Source organism: Danio rerio, chromosome 11 (assembly GCF_052040795.2).
Source record: "Danio rerio strain M-AB ecotype USA chromosome 11, GRCz13ab, whole genome shotgun sequence".
Lineage (NCBI taxonomy): Eukaryota > Metazoa > Chordata > Actinopteri > Cypriniformes > Danionidae > Danio > Danio rerio.
Window position 1 is genome coordinate 2,849,133 of NC_141031.1, and position 20,190 is coordinate 2,869,322.

Below are 20,190 nucleotides of genomic sequence, written 5' to 3' on the forward strand. Positions count from 1 at the left end.
CAAACACCGTGACATGGTTACAGGATGAGTGTGATTATATGTATAGTAGGCCTGTCACAATAATAAATATATGAACTTATCGCACAACACATGGACATGACCTCAATCGCCCATACACTACTTGACAAAAGTCTTGTCAATCCCAGTTGTAAGAGAACTTGACTTCTAGTTGATAATTCGGAAAAGTGTCAGATGGTGGATTTTTTTTTTGATGATTCATCTGCTGAACTGCATCCCAATCACCACAAATACTGCAGAAGACCTACTGGAACCAGCATGGACACAAGATTCTCATAGAATTCAGACAAATTTGGTAAAGGAAAAGTCATGGTTTGGTGTTAAAATCAGTATTGGGGCGTGCGAGAGTGGACGGCAACATCAACAGCCTGAGGTAGAGATCTGCGCGGGACTAAATTTTGAATCCCGCTCCCGCTCGTACCCGCCAGGTTTTAGCCCGAACCCGACCGCTCCCGCTTTTATTAAGAATTTGTTGTCCCTCTACCCGCCACGCCCGATCCCGCTAAAGAGCGGGGGGAGAACAAAACCGAAAATCACCCAGTTATACAGTCCAGACAGCCTATAACAAGCAGTCTGTATAAACACACACACACACAGCACCAAATACACACACACACAGACAAAGCTCTCTCTCATAACTGCGCGCGCACTAACACACAAACACATAAGCACCAAGCAGACACACAGGCAAAGCTCTCTCTCTCTCTCTCTCTCTCTCTCTCTCTCTCTCTCATTCGCTCGCGCACTAACACACACACACACACAAGCACCAAGCGCACACACACAGGCACCAAACGCACACACACAGGCAAAGCTCTCTCATTCGCGCGTGCGCACACGTACACACATACACGCATACACACACACGCACGTACACACACACAGCATCAAACAAGCTAAACACAGCATCGCGCTATTTCATTTACACACATACATACGCGTGCTCACTCGGGATTGATATTGCTTGACAGCCCGCTCCCGTCCCAAATTAAACCCGTTACCGACTGCTCCCGCGATTTATTCGGAAATTTATTTCCACGCCCGCGGGACAGCCGCGGGAATGCAGACCTCTAGCCTGAGATATCAAGACATTTGTGCTGCCCACAAACCACAGGAGAGGGCAAATTCTCCAGCAGGATAGCGCTCCTTCAGCCTCCACAGGATACTTCAGCCTCCACATCAAAGCTCCTGAAAGCAAAGAAGGTCAAGGTGCTCCAGGATTGGCCAGCCCAGACACCAGACATGAACATTATTAAGCATGTCTGGGGTAAGATGACAGAGGAGGCATTCAAGATGAATCTGAACTCTGGGAGTCCTGCAGGAACGCTTTCCTTGCCATTCCAGATGACCTGTTATTCACCTAATCTTCTAAATGATGACTGATTTGATGTTTCCTTTATGCGTTTGCTGCCGCAGCTCAATTCAAAGCTTTATGATATCTCTCAGCTTGACTCCTCGTATGATCTCCTTTCACGGCTCGCTCTGAGCAATAGCCTATTAGCAAAGCTCTGCAATATCCTCACAGGATCTTGGGTTTACACCTGCACTGATTTATAGCTTTCATAAACCATCTGACCCTCGCACTAGGAAAGCCCCAGTGGGCGTCCATAGTTTATACATTATGGTGCAATAACAAGAGGCTGTATTAAGTTGTAAACGCAGCAAACCCCACATAGGATTTTCAGTCAATGCCAATGGAGCCTTTTCACAAGACTGCTATGGCGTGTTTAACAGTCATCAACATATTAAATCCTTCAAAGTATTTAATATTTGGATTTTTTTTGTGTATGAACGTTTATTTACGCATGTATTATATCATCTTGGCACCTAATTACAAAAGCAAAATGAATTGCCGCTTATGCGAGTTGTTTGTAATGCAAAGTCTACCGAAGTGGGATCGTAAGTTTGTCGTTGTTCTTTCTTCTGGTCACCGTCTCGCACTATTTGTTTCCTTTTTCTGGACGTCTTGATAACACGAGATTGTTTCGTTTTTATTTTATTCCCTGCGCTCTAACTTTACCCATATGACGACTTCCGCTATGGTGAATAATATTTGACTGCCTTTTGGTTTCTAGCACATCTAGAATGAGGTATGAAGACATTGGTGCAGCATCTGTTTAGTAACGATAAGCTCTTGTTCCCCAGGCCTGATCCTCACCCGAGGGGCGCCGCGCAGCAGCCTGACGCTCTGCAGGAGCAAGATGAAGAGATCCTGGGCTCAGATGATGAAGAACAGGAGGATCCCAATGATTACTGCAAGGGTACGAGTCATGCACGCATAACACCGGCAGACATTCATGTGCACATTAAAAGCGTATCACACATTCTGGGAGTCACGATGCAATTCCGTAATGATTCCTGACCTACATATTTTCCTGTTTTTTCGGCTGTGCAAATACTTTCCAGCTTCACATTTTAACCCGGTTTGGATGCTTTTGCTTATGATTGGAATCTACAGTATGTATGACAGTACTGCCATCTTCAAAATGGTTGATTTTATTAACAAAGCAATATTCAGGATGAATCAAACATTGAAATCCCTCATAAAAAAGCAATTATAAAGAACAAACTTTTTTTTTTCGTTTTTAAAGGGATTGTTTTTAACCTTTAAAGGAGACCTATTATGTCCCTTTTTACAAAATGTAAAATGCATCTCTGATGTCTCTAGAATGTGTATGTGATGTTTCAGCTCAAAATACCACACAAATAGTGTTTAAAAACTCTCTGAAACGAATCCTTTCAGGCTTTGAGACTAACTGTGGCGTTTTAGTGACTGTCACTTTAAATTCAAATGAGATTGTGCTCTTTTTAGGAAAGGGCGGAGCTACAAATGCCTGTGTGTCAGCATAGTGGCAGATTCAAAAACAAGACTAACGTCCTATGCTAATGAGGGAGAGATGGTCACTAGTGGGCGGGGCTTTCCCCCTCTGATGACACGTTCAAAGGGAGAATGTCAATCAAAGTGATTCTGCAGACTTTATCAAGTGTGATTACAAAAAAAGTTAAATAATTTTTACCGTTAGAAGCTGGTTATATTCAAACACTGCTGACACTTTCACCCTTATAAAGATCATTTTTGCATTGTAGGTATCCTTTGAAACAAGGAAATGCCTCCAAAGGAAAAATATTTTAATAATTTAACTTTCAAATTTATATTCTAATAATTAATTAAATTACAATAATTCTAAGAAAAATTAATACATACAGATTCAGATTTTTTTCTAAGAACTTAATAATAATTATAATAATTATAAACAACTAACAGTTGGCTGAAATCGACTAGATGACTGTTTTACAACATTGTTTTAACATTGTTTTATCTTCAATATTGCTGCCTGTATTGCTGTGATTTTGAGTCTAAATGCCATTCAAAATTGCTGCCTATATAACCAATATATGGATTTTACTTTAGGTTGTCGATAAGTAATTACTAGGCCCACACAGAACCTGTGCGCATTTTCATTGTAAACCTTAAAAACAACCTTAAAAAGCAACAAATAATAACTTGACTTCTAGTTGATCATTTGGAAAAGTGGCAGAAGGTGGATGAATCCAAAGAATCATCTGTTGATCTGCATCCCAATCATCACAAATACTGCAGAAGACCTACTGGAACCCACATGGACCCAAGATTCTCACAGATCAGTCAAGTTTGGTAAAGGAGAAATCATGGTTTGGGGTTACGTACAGTATGGGGGCGTGCGAGAGATCTGCAGAGTGGATGGCAACATCAACAGTCTGAGGTATCAAGACATTTGTGCTGCCCATTACATTACAAACCACAGGAGAGGGCAAATTCTCCAGCAGGATAGCGCTCCTGCTCATACTTCAGCCTCCACATCAAAGCTCCTGAAAGCAAAAAAGGTCAAGGTGCTTTAGGATTGGCCAGCCCAGTCACCAGACATGAACATTATTGAACATGTCTGGGGTAAGATGACGGAGGAGGCATTGACGATGAACACAAAGGATCTTGATGAACTCTGGGAGTCCTGCAGGAACGCTTTCTTTGCCATTCCAGATGACTTTATTAATCAGTGATTTGAGTCAGTGCAGAGATGTATGGATGCAGTCCTCCAAGCTCATGATGGAGTCAGACACAATATTCATTCTGTCTCCACTGCAGCAGGACTTTATATTCTATACTGGACATTATTTCTGTTCAGTGACAAGACTTTTGTTTTAGAGTCAAACATTACTTTCCTCATGAAATCATTCAAAGTCAAGGCATGATCATATTTTATTGTGGTAAAATAAACGTCATCTACAGGCCTTTGCCTTTCATATAAGCCACTTCTGATACCAAATGATCAACTAGAAGTCAACTTATTATTTGTTTATATATATATATATATATAAAAAATTCATTGTCTGTAGATTATTTTATTTATTTATTTATTTTTTCTAACAACCAAATCCCATTTTCTAGGTGGTTACCACCATGTGAAAATAGGCGACCTGTTCAACGGACGGTATCATGTAATCCGCAAGCTGGGTTGGGGCCACTTTTCCACTGTTTGGCTTGCCTGGGACACACAGTACGTTCATTTACTTCTGTTTTTCTTCTTCTGGAGTACCAGAGTTTTTAAGTATGCACATTCAGCATTGTTCTGCTTGCAGAGGGAAGCGTTTTGTGGCCATGAAAGTGGTGAAGAGCGCCGAACACTACACTGAAACAGCCCTGGATGAGATCAAGCTCCTGAAAGCTGTGAGTTCACACCGACACCAGCGCCGCCATACAGACCAACACAATGAAATATTCACAAGACCGTTTAGTATCAGAGGCATTTGAAGAGCCTGCGGTGAGAAGGTGACGGGAGCCTCTTATAGCTACATGGCCTCAGTGAAGTGCTTTCATTAAACGAAAGCACATTAGTAATGTTAACCCATTTGTGCTGTGGGCGATGTTTTCATCTATTCTAGGGTGATTTTAAGTCTTAATTTGGCCACAACTTTCTTTGTGTTTCAGCAGATGGAATGATTTTTGGTCACAAATCTTAATTTGACACACGTTTTGGGAAAATGCTTTGACAATTTTTCAACAATACACTCTGGCAAATTTGACTACCCTTTCGTTATGTTTGGGGCTGTTTTTGCTCCATTGACTTCCATTATAAGGATGCTTTTTGATTGTAAAGCCATGACATCATATCATCATGCATTCTTGATTGTTGGTGGTTTTTCCTGTTGGGAAGACATAAAAGTTAAGATTTATTTCAGCTCTCACAACATAGTAAACCAAGTGAATTTATGCACACACACACACCAATAAACTGCGGTTTTACTCCATAGAACTCGATACAGAAGTTTTTGCCCAGGCCTCTCTAAAGAGTTAATGCTGCCAACTGATGATCAACAGTAAAAATTAAAGAGGAAAGAACCAGCAATCAAGAACGGATGGTTATTTGGTTGCATGGCTTTGCAATTAATATATGTCATTATAATGAAAGTCAATGGGGCAAAAACAGCCCCCAACATAATGAATGGCTAGTCAATTTAAACAATGCACAAGGGCTAAAGAGAAGGATTTGGAAATGTTGGTTATTTTTTCCCATCTCCATCTTGTGTATTCAGGTCAGGAACACAGACCAGAATGATCCCAGCAGAGAGAAAGTGGTGCAGTTATTGGATGACTTCAAGATCTCAGGCGTCAACGGAACCCGTATCCTTTCAGCATCGCAAATATATCATTTCTTTACATCATACATGCTTGCAAAAACATTTAGGGCTGCCACTTATTGCTATATATTAATACAAATTAATCAACTACTACCTTACCAACCATTATAAGCAGCCAATTAGTAGTTTCTTGAGCTGAAAGTCTTAGTTAATGGTTCGTGAATTGTACATTAAAATGAAGTGCGACCTTGATGTCAACTAATTATCAGCATCAAATCCAAAGACAAGATCCAAATGTGTCTTTCTCCATTGCTTTGTGCTGTTTTTTCAGTTTTATGATCCGCATTCAGCATCATTTCTCTTTAACGTGCGGCTTCAGATGTGTGTATGGTGTTTGAAGTTCTCGGCCACCATCTGCTCAAGTGGATTATTAAGTCTAATTATCAGGGCCTGCCTCTGCCGTGTGTCAAAAGCATCATTCGACAGGTGCCTTTTTCTCATTTATTAATGTTTACTTTGGTTTTATGGACGGTAGAGCTGCATGGATAATCATTAAAGGGACTTAAACGAGATTTAAACACACATGCAGTCTTATTTATTAAATGAAAAAGGTTTGTTGTTGTATTTTAAAGCTTTCAAATCAGTTTGATTACAGTTCTATAGACTATTTTGTCACACATATTGTCACTTTATGGTGGCCTGTTTTATAATGGTCTAATAAACATGCAAAAAAATGAGAAATCAGTAAGGGGGCAAACACTTTTTCACAGCACTGTATGTATTGGATTAAGATATTTCAGATAAGTAAGCCATTGGTGAAAGTTGTAAGCTACTCAAGCTAATTCTAGTAGGAAATGGAGGGGGGAAAAACTAATATTTCTTTTTTTATTTCCCCGTGTAGGTTCTGCAAGGCCTGGATTACCTGCACACTAAGTGTAAGATCATTCACACTGACATAAAGCCGGAGAACATCCTCATGGACGTCAATGAGGCGTATGTAAAGAGACTGGCAGCGGAGGCCACAGAATGGCAGAAATCTGGAGCTCCACCGCCTTCTGGGTCCGCAGGTGACGCAAACTCTCCTCTCAGATACTCAAAAGCAGAACGTTTCAGAGATCTTTCAAAGAGAACATATTGAACATACAGGTGAAACCAGAAGTTTACATACACGGCGCACAAGCAAAGCGATCCGCATGCTCGTAGGCTGTTACATAAATGCGATCTCGACTTGTAATACTGCGCTCACGACATTTGACATTGAAATAACGCCACAGGTAGATCTGTGTAAAAAAGGCCTGCTGCCACAGCTGGAGAAGATCTTAAGAGCAGTGGTTCTCAAACTGTGGTACGTGGGCTGCCTTCTAGTGGTATGCAGAGTAATCCAATATGTCATATGTACATGCAACATATATTTAAAGATGATCAAAAATGGTTCATATATGAATATGATGACTTATAGCCTATATTTATGAGGTCCAAGCAGCATTTTCAGGCTTTGATGAATAGGATACTATAGGTTAACACTTTACATTTAAGTACAGGAGATTTTTTTTTTTACTTTTCAATAACAGTAGCCTATCATTTTAATGAACTTTTAAAAGCATATTTTAATTTAAACGTTGACATTTTAATTGTGTTTGTTTGTTTGTTTGTTTGTTTTTTTAATAATAGTAATGAATATGCCTCTTTTTCAAACTCTGGAGCTGCTTATTTAGGCCTACTATGCTACTGTATTTCAATGCTGGTCATATGGTGGTACTTGGAGGGACAATTTTTTACTTTATGAAAAAAGTTTGAGATCCACTGTCTTAGAGGAAAAAACACTGTATAGAGTATTCATTGAGATGTGGTTTCTTTTTTTATTATAAACAAATGCTTGTGTATATTATTAACTCGAGTATAAAACATTTGCAGAGATTTAGCAAAAATTACAAAGAAAAAACTGCAATTTATGTAATTTGATGCAATTTATCTTACATGTCTGGGATACGCAGACATAAATCGCATATGATAACGATACATTTTCGACATATTGTTCACATCTTTTCACATTGCAAATTTGACCTATTCCATATAGTGAAAACCACTAACAGTCAAGAATACATGATAATATGCTGCCATGACTTCGCAATCAAAAAATGTCATCATAATGGAAGCCAATGGGGCAAAAACAGCCCCAAACATAACAAAAGGGTAGTTAATATCAGTTTGTTTTTATTTTTGGGTAATTTACTCATCCTTCACTTTTCACAAACCTATTTGAGTTTCTTTCTTCTGTTGAACACAATATAAGCTATTTTAAGGAATGTTGGGAAAACCTGTATCCATTTACTTCTATATTTTTAGTTTTCCCTACTGTGGAAGTCAATGGTTACCGGTTTCCAACATTTTTCAAAGTATCTTCTTTTGTGTTTAACAGAAAAAAAGGATTAATCAACGATTTTATTGATTATTTGACTGATCTAAAATATTGATTTGATAGAAAAACAATTACGATTATATGTAAAGGGTTAGTTCAATCAAAACTGAAAATTCTGTCACTATTTACTCTGGAAAAACTGTATCCTATATTGTTTGTTTCTACTGTGGAAGTCAGTAGTTACTGGTTAATAGAACATTTTTCAAAGTATCTTCTTTTGTTGGTTATTATACTACTTTATTGATTATTTGATTAATCTAAAGCATTGATTTTATTGGGGATGCATGTGGATGATAAGGGATGGTTCACCCAAAAACAAAAGTCCTGTCATCATTTACTCTTCATTTACTTGTCACAAACCTGTTTAAGTTTCCTTTCTTATTTGTACATTTTTTAAGAATTTTCCCAAAATATCTGTCAAAATCAGATTTGTCACCAACAATCATTCCATTTGCTGAAACACAGAGAAAGTTTTGGCTAAAATCACCCCAGAGTGGATGAAAACAACAGCACACAAGGGTTAAACATAACTTGAGAAACATGTGAAAACAAGTTAAATTTCACTTAGGGCTAATCATTTTGTCTTTAACTTTATATTTAATATGAGTTTAATATAAATTAAAAACAATAAAGCCCACCATAATGATTGATTTAAACTCTAGATTTGGCATGGCGAATGATAAGTAACGGATGGCGGATGATGAGTAAACAATAGGGGTGTCACGATTTCGATTTTTAATCGAAATCGATCGAAATTTATGCTCAATTTTGATTATCGAATCAAAAAATAGAATCGTCGATGCTGCCACGCCCCCATGTCACGTCAGCTTGGCTTGCCAAGCGGGAAAAAACAGGCTTGTTGAAGTGCTTGTTAAACTGCAGAAGCAGGAGACCCGTCGACAGAGCTTAAACCCTCTCCTCTTTCAATAAAGTCGCCGGTGTGTAAGCATTTTAGATTTCCAGTGAGTTATGTTGACAACGTTCATGTTGTCGACAAAAAAAACACAGTTTTGCAAGCTCTGCTATGTACGTATTACGTACGGTTCGTCCGATAGACAACACCGGCATCGTGATCCTCCGCCCGCCCCCGTTGCAAATCCACTCGTGAAAAGTACACACTCAGGCCCTGTTTACACTGTCTTTGTTTTTAAATGGCATTTTAGAACGACAACGATTTGACATCCACAGTGGCGTGTAGCATTTCTGAGCAGCCCTCCTTCCTCACTATCGCTGAAAACGCACATCACGCGACCACACAGACGCACACACAGCCATGCGCTCGAGACAGCAGGTCCAGGCAGTCAGAGGACTGCTTCAGTCTTTCACTCACTTGTACTTAGTCATTTTAGCAAACACCTCAGATACTGTCGGCTGGTTCCTGTTGGTTGTGTGTCTTTTTTACCGACGCCATTATAACGACACAGATCACTGCCTATTCACGAGTCCCGCAGAAAAAGTGATTGACAGGTGGTAATTATGTATGTAACTTGCCTTTATTCATTTACTGTATGATTTGTTTATGGGTAAAACAAAGACCATGCAGGTCAGGTAGTTTAAACGGTAGGCTACAAATAATTAATTGGTCATTAATTAATTAATTATTCATAATCGAAAATCGAATCGTGCCTTTAGAATCGAAAATGTAATCGAATCGAGGATTTGGAGGATCGTGACACCCTTAATAAACAAATATTTATATTTATTAAACTGGATTCTCTGTTGGCCAAGAGGATAAATAGATTTGTAGTGTGTTTTTCCCATGTCCAGTCTAGACGGATTCCAACTGTTGTGGTGTAGCAGATGATGCACTCGCACTTATTATGACGCTGCCCTTGAGTAAACTGAAAAACAGTCATTTCAGATTCATTCAGCTCGGCACTGAACATCAGTATTGATAGATTACGCAGAGTGACGTGAAGTCTGCGGGATGTTTCTAAATGCAGAGCCGTGACTCATGTGCTCCTCTGTATGAAAGATTTCCCCCAGTCTCTATAATCTCTGGAGAAACTCATGAGCACGAACTCTCTGTAGAAACTGAGCGATCTTCTGCTTTGATGAGGGTGATTGTGAAAAGATGCTGATCCCGATCCTTTCTTTATCCTGTCTTTTTTACAGTGAGTACAGCTCCAGCCCCAAAACAAGTAAGTGAGATGAGTTCTGTAGCACATCACACACAATATACAGGTTTAAGCGTTGGATTAAAGAGGACATATGATGGTATTTTAAAAAATCTCTCCATTAAAAAGCACATGGTGAAGCATTCATTTTCACAGGATGCCTAATATACAGTCTACAACTGTATATTACTCAGGAAAAGGAAAGCCTCGTATGTCCTCTTTAAAGCTTTTTATTATCTGTAACTCACACAAGCAGCTCACACTCCAGCAAATGTTGCTGCATTATTAGTCTGACTGGATTTAACAATCACTAAAGCCACTGGATTATCTCTGCTAGGCGACTAAAATGTCCAAGAACAAGAAGAAAAAGATGAAGAAGAAGCAGAAGCGTCAGGCGGAGCTCTTGGAGAAGAGGATTCTGGAGATCGAGGGACTGGAGAAAGGGCTAGATGCAGGAGAAGAGGAAGATGAGGATGAAACGGAGACGCCCGACAGCACCCCGTCAGTGCCCAGCAGTCACACGCTACAGGACATCAGCACTGAGACCACACTGGGTGAGCGAGGATGCACTTCAGTGTTGATCTCGCTCTGAAATGCAGAAGCGTGCTCGCTGTTGCAATTGTTTAAGAACTTCCGATGAAATTAGGCGAACTTCATTTAAAATTGCTTGAGATCTTGCGATGTGCAGATTTGACTTTGATTCTGAAACTATATACAGTGCATCCGGAAAGTCTTCATCTTTCCACATTCGTTAATGTTGCAGTCTTATTCCAAAATGGATTAAATTCATTTATTTCCTCAACATTCTACACAATATCCCCCATAATGACAATGTGAAAACAGAGTTTTTGAAATTGTTGCACATTTATTACAAATAAAAAAGCTGTAAAATCATCAGTATTCACAGCCTTTGCGTGAAGCTCTACATTGAGCTCAGGTACATTCTGTCTCCACTGATCATTCTTGAGATGTTTCAGCAGCTTCATTGGAGTTCACCTGTGCTCAATTCAGCTGATTGGACATGATCTGAAAAGGCTACACCTGTCTATATAAGCTCCCAGGGTTGACAGTGCATGTCAAAGCACAAACCAAGCATGAAGACAAAGGAATTGTCTGCAACCTCCGAGACAGGATTGTCTAGTGGCACAAGGTTACAGAAACATTTCTGCTGCTCTGAAAGTTCTAATGTGCACAGCGGCCTCCCATCATCAAGTGGAAGATGTTTGGAACCACCAGGACTCTTCCTAGAGCTGGCCGGCCATCTAAGCTGAGTGATCGGGGGAGAAGGGCCTTAGCCAGGGAGGTGGTCAATAACCGGATGGTCACTCTGTTTGAGCTCCAGCGTTCTTCTGTGGAGAGAGGAGAACCTTACAGAAGGACAACCATCTGTGCAGCAATCCACCAATCAGGCCTGAATGGTAGAGTGGGCAGACGGAAGACACTCCCCGCCTGGAGATTTCCAAAAGGCATCATAAGGACTCTCAGACCATAAGAAACTAAACTCTCTGGTCTGATGAGACTAAAATTGACCTCTTTGGAGTGAATGCCAGGCGTTACATTTGGAGAAAACCAGGCAGCGCTCATCACCTTCACAGTGAAGCATGGTGGTGTTGGCATCATGCTGTGGGGATGTTTTTCAGCAACAGGAACTGGAAGACTAGTCAGGATAGAGGGAAAGATGAACGCAGCAATGTACAGAGACATCCTGAATGAAGACCTGCACAAGAGTGCTCTTGACCTCAGACTGGGGCGACGGTTCATCTTCCAGCAGGACAATGACCCGAAGCACACCACCAAAATATCAATGGAGTGGCTTCAACTCAGTGAATGTCCTTTAGTGGCCCAGCCAGAGCCCAGACCTAAATCCTATTGAGCATCTCTGGAAAGATCTGAAATTGGCTGTACACCGTCACTTCCCATCAAACTTGAGAGCTTGAGAGGTACTGCAAAGAGGAACGGGCAAAAATTCCCAAAGACAGGTGTGCCGAGCTTGTGCCATCATATTCAGAAAGACTTGAAGCTGTGATCCCTCCCAAAGGTGCATCAACAAAGTATTGAGCAAAGGCTGTGAATACTGATGTACATCTGATTTTACAGGGTTTTTATTTGTAATAAATGTGCAACAATTTAAAAAACTCTCCTTTCACATTGTCATAATGGGGGATTGTGTGTAGAATGTTGAGGAAATAAATAAATTTAATCCATTTTAGATTAAGGCTGTAACATAAACTAATGTGGAAGAAGTGAGTCGCTATCAATACTGTCCGGATGCACTGTGTAGTGTAGCCCTAGCAGCTTCCATCTTCATCAGTGTTTTTACAGGCTGTGCATTGAAATCAAAACTTACTGATGTTTTTCCTCCTCAGATGGCACCTCAGAAGCTTGGTCTCAGGTCAGAGGATCCGTCAACGGTCACATCCCGAGCCCAGAAGACGAGCAGAGCCTTGACGTTCAGCAGCAGATGAAGGACGAGACCCCTGTTAACCCCTACGACAGCGGCAACGAGACCTCCGAGCCCACCAACCCCTACCCAGCATGCAACGGCACAGAAGAGACCGAGCCCAGCCCCGCATGCCTGTCCGCCGCTGACGGTAATGGAGCTTTGATTAGTGGCATGGTTGAGTCTCAGGGCTGTAGGGTGCAGGATGGAGAAAGCCTGACGGCGGAGCTGAAGGATCCCAGAGCGGAGATGGAGGCGGAGCCCGGCACGCAGGCGGTCCCAGAAGAGGAGGAGAGCCTGAAGGACGGTCAGTGTGGAGCCTTCGCTGGAGGACAGCATCCTCTGTTTCTGCTTACTAACTAACTAACTTCGCTCTCTCTGTCTGTGTGTTTCTTTGAGTTTCTAACACTGCACCATATTGGAAAATCTGACTTTGTGATTGTTTTGCTTTGCTGCAATTGTATATCGCGATATGAAGATAATTTCACCAGATGACCCGAATAGCTTTATTTGGAAATATTTCACTAATTTAGATCAGCTGGAAATGATTGAGTCTTTTTCTTAAGCAATAATCTGTTTATATTCATCATCTGTGGTAAGAATGCACAAATTTACAAGCAAAGGATCTACACTTCCTGACAAAAGTCTTGTCCATCCCAGTTATAAGAGCAGCAAATAATAATTTGACATCTAGTTGATCATTTGGAAAAATGGCAGAAGGTCCGATGAATAATTTGCTGAACTGCATCTCAATCATTACAAAGACTGCAGAAGACCTACTGGAACCCGCATGGAGCCAAGATTCTGACAGAAATCAGTCAAGTTTGGTGAAGGAGAAATCATGGTTTGGGGTTACATTCAGTATGTTGGCGTGCAAGAGATCTGCAGCGTGGATGGCAAATACTCCAGCAGGCAAATACTCCAGATGGCAAATACTCCAGCAGGATAGCGCTCCTCATACTTCAGCCTCCTGAAAGCAAAGAAAGTTAAGGTGCTCCAGGATTGGCCAGCCCAGTCACCAGACATGAACATTATTGAGAATGTCTGGGGTAAGATGAAAGAGGAGGCATTGAAGATGAATCCAAAGACTCTTGATGAACTCTGGGAGTCCTGCAGGAACGCTTTCTTCGCCATTCCAGATGACTTTATTAATCAGTGATTTGACTCAGAGATGTATGGATGCAGTCCTCCAAGCTCATGATGGAGTCAGACACAATATTCATTCTGTCTCCACTGCAGCAGGACTTTATATTCTATACTGGACAAGACTTTTGTCTAAGCAAAGTCATACCTTACTGTTCTAATGAAATAATTAATCAAGACATGATCATATTTTATTTTGGTAAAATAGGCGTAATCGAGAGGCGTTTGCCTTTCATATCAGCTGCTTTTTCTGATCAACTAAAAGTCAAGTTATTATTTGTTGTTCCTAAAATTGAATAGGCGGCAAGACTTTTGTCAGGTAGTGTATAATGGCAAATGCCCACTTTTAAACCCCAAAAGATGAATCATATTTTACATTTGCTTCTTGTTGTATTAATATTGGCTGTCGAATATGGTTTCGTGTTCACTGCAGGTTTTCAACCGTTTACTGCTGTTTTTAATTCGATGCTCTCATTTTTCATGGCTGATATTAAATATTGTAATGGTGTGTTTTAGCCTCAACATCCACAGTGCTTCATAAATCGAAAACACACACAACCTAAAAAGGGCTTAATTGAAAATGACCTAATCATTTACTCTGGTTCACTACTTTGAGTTTGTTTCTTCTATTGAACGCAAAAGAAGATATTTTGGAAAGCAATGGTATTTCTGATGGTACACATTGACTTCCACATGTCGTGATTATGCCAAGTATGATGCGATCCTGGATTAACATCTATGTATACCTTATTCCTACCCCTAAACCCAACCATGACAGTAAATTATTCCCAAAATCAGAGAGGAATAATAGTTGGATAACAATGTAGAAGTGCATAAACTTAACCGTAAGACATACGGTAAACGGATCCTTAATTCTGATTGGCTGATTAGAATGTTGTTCCAGGATCAACATTGATATTAATCCAGGAATACGTCCTGCTTGGTAAAAGGTTGACATTGACTTCCATAGTAGAGGAAAGAATAATGTGGGTGTCATCAGCATTTTTCAAAATATCTTTTGTGTTCATCCGAGAAAAGAAAAAACTTGATTTGAGTGAATGATCGGGATTTACATTTTGGCTGAGCTTTCCCTTTAACAGGAGGAATCCAGTGTGTTTAACATTGACTCTAAAAATCTTTCTCATGCTTTTCTTGTACTGCAGCTAAAACTGCAGCAGGAAACCTGCTAGTCAACCCTCTGGAGCCGCTAAACGCTGAGAAGATCCAGGTGAAAATCGCTGACCTGGGCAATGCCTGCTGGGTGGTGAGTCTGGAAATTTCTCAGCATTTACAACACAAATCCACACCTGTCAATCCTCCTGTTTTTCCTGAGATTCTCCTATATTTTACCATTTTATCCTGTTAAAGGGGGCCTTTAATGCAAAAATCCCTTTAAGATTAGGGGTTTGAACACAGTTGTGTGGCAGCAGTGTGTGGATATAGCCATCTTGTAATGATAAACGTTGATTAATTCTATTCTTTATAATCAGACTTGATCAAAACAGTCTGCAGAAACACTTTGATTGACATTCTCCGTTTGTACGTGTCATCAGAAGAAAGCCCCGCCCATTAGTGACCATTTATCCTCATTAGCATAGGACGTTAAGCTCTCATTGTCCTTCAGTCTGACTTTGACAGCTGCAGATCTTACAGTGTGACGTGAGCCATGTTCCTGCAGTCTGACATGCTACAATCATTCAGGATTATAAAAAAAAAAAAAATAGTCGGCGTTTAGTCTTGTTTTTGAATTTGCCACTATGCTGACACACAGGCATTTGTAGCTCCGCCCTCTTTTGAAAAGTACACAATCTTATTTGAATTTAAAGCGACAGTCACCAAAATTGCACAATTAGGATCAAAACCACAGAGTCAGTTTCAGAGAGTTATTTTGAGATGAAACTTCATCTACACACTCTAGGGACATCTTATTTTACATCTTGTAAAAATGCTGAGGCATAATATAAAGTTTTTTCCTGTGTGTTTAATCTTTCTATAAAAGGGGGCAGTAACAAACAAAGGCGATCCTCACTATACTTACAGTACCTCCGAACCACCTGGGGACGCCAAATTGGCTTAAAAGTATCTTAAAAAGACTGAATTAGATCTGGAAATATATATTTTACCCGCTTATTTTAATATAATTAAATAAATGATTTAAAAACAGCTAATAAAATTAGCATTTTTCAAGGGAAATGTATCGTAAGAAAGATCGCTATTGCAATACTCGATATTGAAAAAAATCTGACATTGCGATATTTTGTTTCGCTGCGATATACATTGCAATATGAATATAATTTCTCAGACTGGTCAGATCAAGTGTTTTTCTATGCAGTGCATCTCCATAAAATGTAATAAATTATAAGCATACATGAATGCTTATTTCAAAAAAAAAGTCTAACAGTAGTCAAATATAGAAATTGAACAATCCAGCGTAAAATAACATGATCATCATTTTATACAATAATACTCAAATTATTTAATAGTATCCTTATCTTTTAATCTTTAATAAATCTAATCCTGCAATGTGACTATTGCGGATACACACATTGCAATATCGATGCTCCAACGATCAGCCCTATCGCTTATTTTTGTCCATTATCTGGCAGCCCTAGTTTACAGAACCAGCATGTTTTAAACTACAAGCTTGTGATTCAGATTATAAATGTTTTGTCAGTACTCAGCCCTGTTTATTATCTGAGGAGACTACAGGTATTCATTTGTCACCTCACTGTCAGTGACTGGTTGTTTAGGTAACTCTTGTTTGTCATCATCAGCACAAGCACTTCACAGATGACATTCAGACGCGGCAGTATCGCTCTCTGGAGGTGCTGATCGGAACGGGATACGGGACTCCAGCAGACATCTGGAGCACCGCCTGCATGGTGCGTCTGAACTCAGTTACAAATACAGATACAATTATTAGCAAAATACAAATATTAAATACAGTTGAAGGCAAAATGATTCGCCCTCCTGAGAATTTTTCTTTTTTAAATATTTCCCAAATGATGTTGAACAGATTCAGGAATTTTTCACAGTATTTCACAGTAATATTTTTATTCTGAATAAGTCTTATTTGATTTATTTTGGCTAGAATGAAAGCCGAATTTAAAAATGAAACACTAGTCAATATTATTAGCCCCCTTAAGCAATATATGCATCACAGACATATGAATAAATACATTTATTTTCTGCATTTTAACAGCATGTTAATTTTACAATGTGTAATGAACGACAATGTGTCATGCTTTGTCCACTTGTGATCAGATCAGTAAAAACAGATTTTAATAGTAGGTGTGAACAGGCCCTCAGTGTCCGCATGTGTGTTTCTCTATAGGCGTTTGAGCTGGCTACCGGAGATTACCTGTTTGAGCCTCACTCCGGAGAGGATTACTCGAGAGATGAAGGTAAATCTTCTCCAACAGTTGCAGGTCCTCAATTATCACAAACATCACATGCGAAGAGCAAAACACACCGCGAGCATGTTAATTAGCACTTGAATGAGTAATATTTCAGCTGTCGCTGTGGAGCTCACACTAGGCTGAGAAGTGTTTTAATGCATTCTCGCCAGGTCATTTAAACTGAACATGTAAGTGTGTTGAGGACATGAAAACAAACTTGAAAAGAAAAAAAAAAGATTTCAGATTTGGAAATTGGTAAAAAAAAAAAAAAACGCTGCTGTTTTTGGACAAGGACATCATGTTTGTGTGTATTATTGTGTGTGTTCAGTTTAAAGGAGTGACTCGTGAACAGTGTTTGGTGTAATTAGTTATGAAGTGAGTGTCATTAAACCTGAAAAAGTAAAGGGATTACTTATAATGTATTTGTCTTAACGTAAATATATTCAGCAGTTCTGTATAATAATTCAGTAATAATATATTTTTTGTTGTACAAATATATTCATTCATTCATTTTCTTTTCGGCTTTAGTCCCTTTATTAATCTGGGGTCGCCACAGCGGAATGAACCACCTATACAAATATATTTTGCAGAATAATATTATTTAATTAAAGAAGGTTTTTATGAGTATATGAATAGCTATACAGAGTTAAACATTTTAATTGGTAAAAATAAAGTTTTTATTGTTGTTTTATATATTATTAAAGTTTATTTGTGTGTGTGTGTGTGTGTGCTGGGTAGGCATCAGACATTTTCAAGCGATACCGCGGTTTGGAAAAGTCAGGGTTTTAAAATCGCCAAAATTTTGTGTAATACCGTTCCCAAGGTATGTGTAAGATTTTTTTATTTACATTTATTTTATTTTTTTTTTATAATGACAGTATCTCCAGCAGAAAAAGATATCCAAAGATGCTATTTTAAATTGTAAATAAATCTGTGTTTTTGAAACAAATGAACACAGCACAAGTCAATAATTCATATGCATTATTTAACCTGACATGTTTACTGCTCAAAAATATTTTAAATCTTAAAAATAAAATAATAATAAATATATATATATATATATATATATATATATATATATATATATATATATTGTTTTCAAAGGGGAAAAAAGTTAATCTTATGCCCAGACATTTAAAAAGAATATATTTTAGAGCAGTGAGTACAATACCGTGATACTGTAAATCCGTAATATTTTTATCCAAGGTTATCATATCGTCAGAATCTAATCCGCTTGTTAAGTGGTGACGTATGTAATACTGTTTGCGGGTCCAAGCCGCCGTTCATTTGAGTTGAAAAATCATTAGTTTATGATCTCTTTTTATTCATGTCACAAATTAAAGTTAATTTTACATAAAGTCATAGTGTACACAACAATCTCTGGGCTTGTTGCATAACAAATACCAAAATTTTAACAATTTATAAAAATATGAATCAGTTTCTGGCCATCGGATATTAGGCATGGACATATATACTGCGATCGTGATTTTCGGAAGCCTTAAATCGCTTTGTAAACGTTTATTATTGCCATTTCATGAGTCTCCCCATTCAGTTGAATAGAGCGCTTGGACCCGGAAGCCGCTTCGCGTGACGTCACACTTAACAAGCGGATACCAGCCCATGCCAAGTGCAGGGTAAAGATTATTCAAGATGAATTGTATGTCTATTATGTATATATAAATGCATCCGTACAATCGAAACTATTTTTATAGTATGATATAAAATACACATGTAAATGAGACACATCATAAACTAATTTAAATATCTAAGGAAATAGTTTGTTTTTATGTATGTGCATTACATATACAGTACACACTGTAGTAAGCATAAATAACACACACACACACATCTTATATAAAAACAAACTTTTGATTATCTTTGCCCGGCACTAATTGTCTGGGCACTCAAAGTGCTTTACACATAGGGGGGAATCTCCTCATCCACCACTAGTGTGCAGCATACACCTGGATGACGTGACTGCGGCGTATATATCGCGCCAGCTGATTGGTGGAGAGGAGACAGAGTGATGAAGCCAGTTATGATATGGGGTGATTAGGAGGCCATGATGGACAAAGGACGGGGCAAATTTGGCCAGGATGCCGAGGTTAAACCACTACTCTTTTTGAAGGACATTCTGGGATTTAATTGACCGGAGAGTCAGGATCTTGGTTTAACGTCTTATCCAAAAGCACTAATATATATTTATATGTTATCTGTGTGTGTGTTTTGCAACATATAATGTCTAACGTCCACATAGAGTGTTGTATTCATTGCTAAAGGTTTGAGCCAGGTATACAGATTTACAATCCATCTGATCAGAAGGTTAAAGTTATTTCCACATTCATGTGGCGGAATCAGAGGTATTCAAGCTCTAATGTACATTATGTAAAATTGTACATACAATTATTAACATATTTCTGTATTGTTTTACTTTAGTTGGTCTTAAAAGGTCGTAAAGTCTTAAATTTACCCTAAAAAACCTGTAAAAAAAAAAACCTGTGTTATGTCATCTAATATTTCTCAAACACACACACACACACACACACACACACACACACACACACACACACACACACAGAGAGACTTTTGTTGGGCTGGGCTCTTTTGAATAGCAGAGGCAATATAGATCAGTCAGGTTCAGCAGATAAATGCTGTATCTTTAACTGTTCCATAATAAACGTGGGCGGTTTTTAAATCAACATGTTTCTCTTTCATCTGAACACAGATCACATCGCATTGATCATTGAGCTGCTGGGGAAGATTCCTCGTAAACTCGTCATGAATGGCAAATATTCCAAGGAGTTCTTCACCAAGAAAGGTACGTCTGTCAGTGGACACATGCTACGTGACGAATAGCTCTGCTAATGTGTTTCACTGAGGTGATGAGCTTGCTCACAGTGTTTGCTGGTTTTGTGTGAACCTCTCCGCTTGATTAATGTGGAATCTTGGCTCTGCCATTAAAGTCGTGGCCCTTTTTTTGCATATATCCTAGTTATGTTGGCTTGAAAAGAGAACATGTTATCTCACCTAAACTTCTTC

General features: G+C 39.0%; 1 protein-coding gene across 51 annotated transcripts in view; it reads left to right on the plus strand.

Moving 5' to 3' along the window:
- The window catches only part of srpk1b (SRSF protein kinase 1b), a 66,170-nt gene that overhangs the window by 41,650 nt on the left and 4,330 nt on the right, over positions 1-20,190 (plus strand). For 36 of the 51 annotated variants that reach the window (XR_015502109.1, XR_015502110.1, XR_015502112.1 and 33 more), the window contains 13 exon segments: positions 2,164-2,279; positions 4,445-4,553; positions 4,636-4,723; positions 5,590-5,677; positions 6,014-6,120; positions 6,536-6,701; positions 10,169-10,194; positions 10,508-10,724; positions 12,537-12,917; positions 14,917-15,017; positions 16,528-16,635; positions 17,088-17,157; positions 19,877-19,969. Coding sequence is in view for 7 of the 51 variants with exons in the window: in NM_001080669.3 (NP_001074138.3) it covers positions 2,164-2,279; positions 4,445-4,553; positions 4,636-4,723; positions 5,590-5,677; positions 6,014-6,120; positions 6,536-6,701; positions 10,169-10,194; positions 10,508-10,724; positions 12,537-12,917; positions 14,917-15,017; positions 16,528-16,635; positions 17,088-17,157; positions 19,877-19,969 (1,670 nt within the window). In the remaining 44 variants the exon portion in view is untranslated. 51 annotated transcript variants of the gene reach the window in all.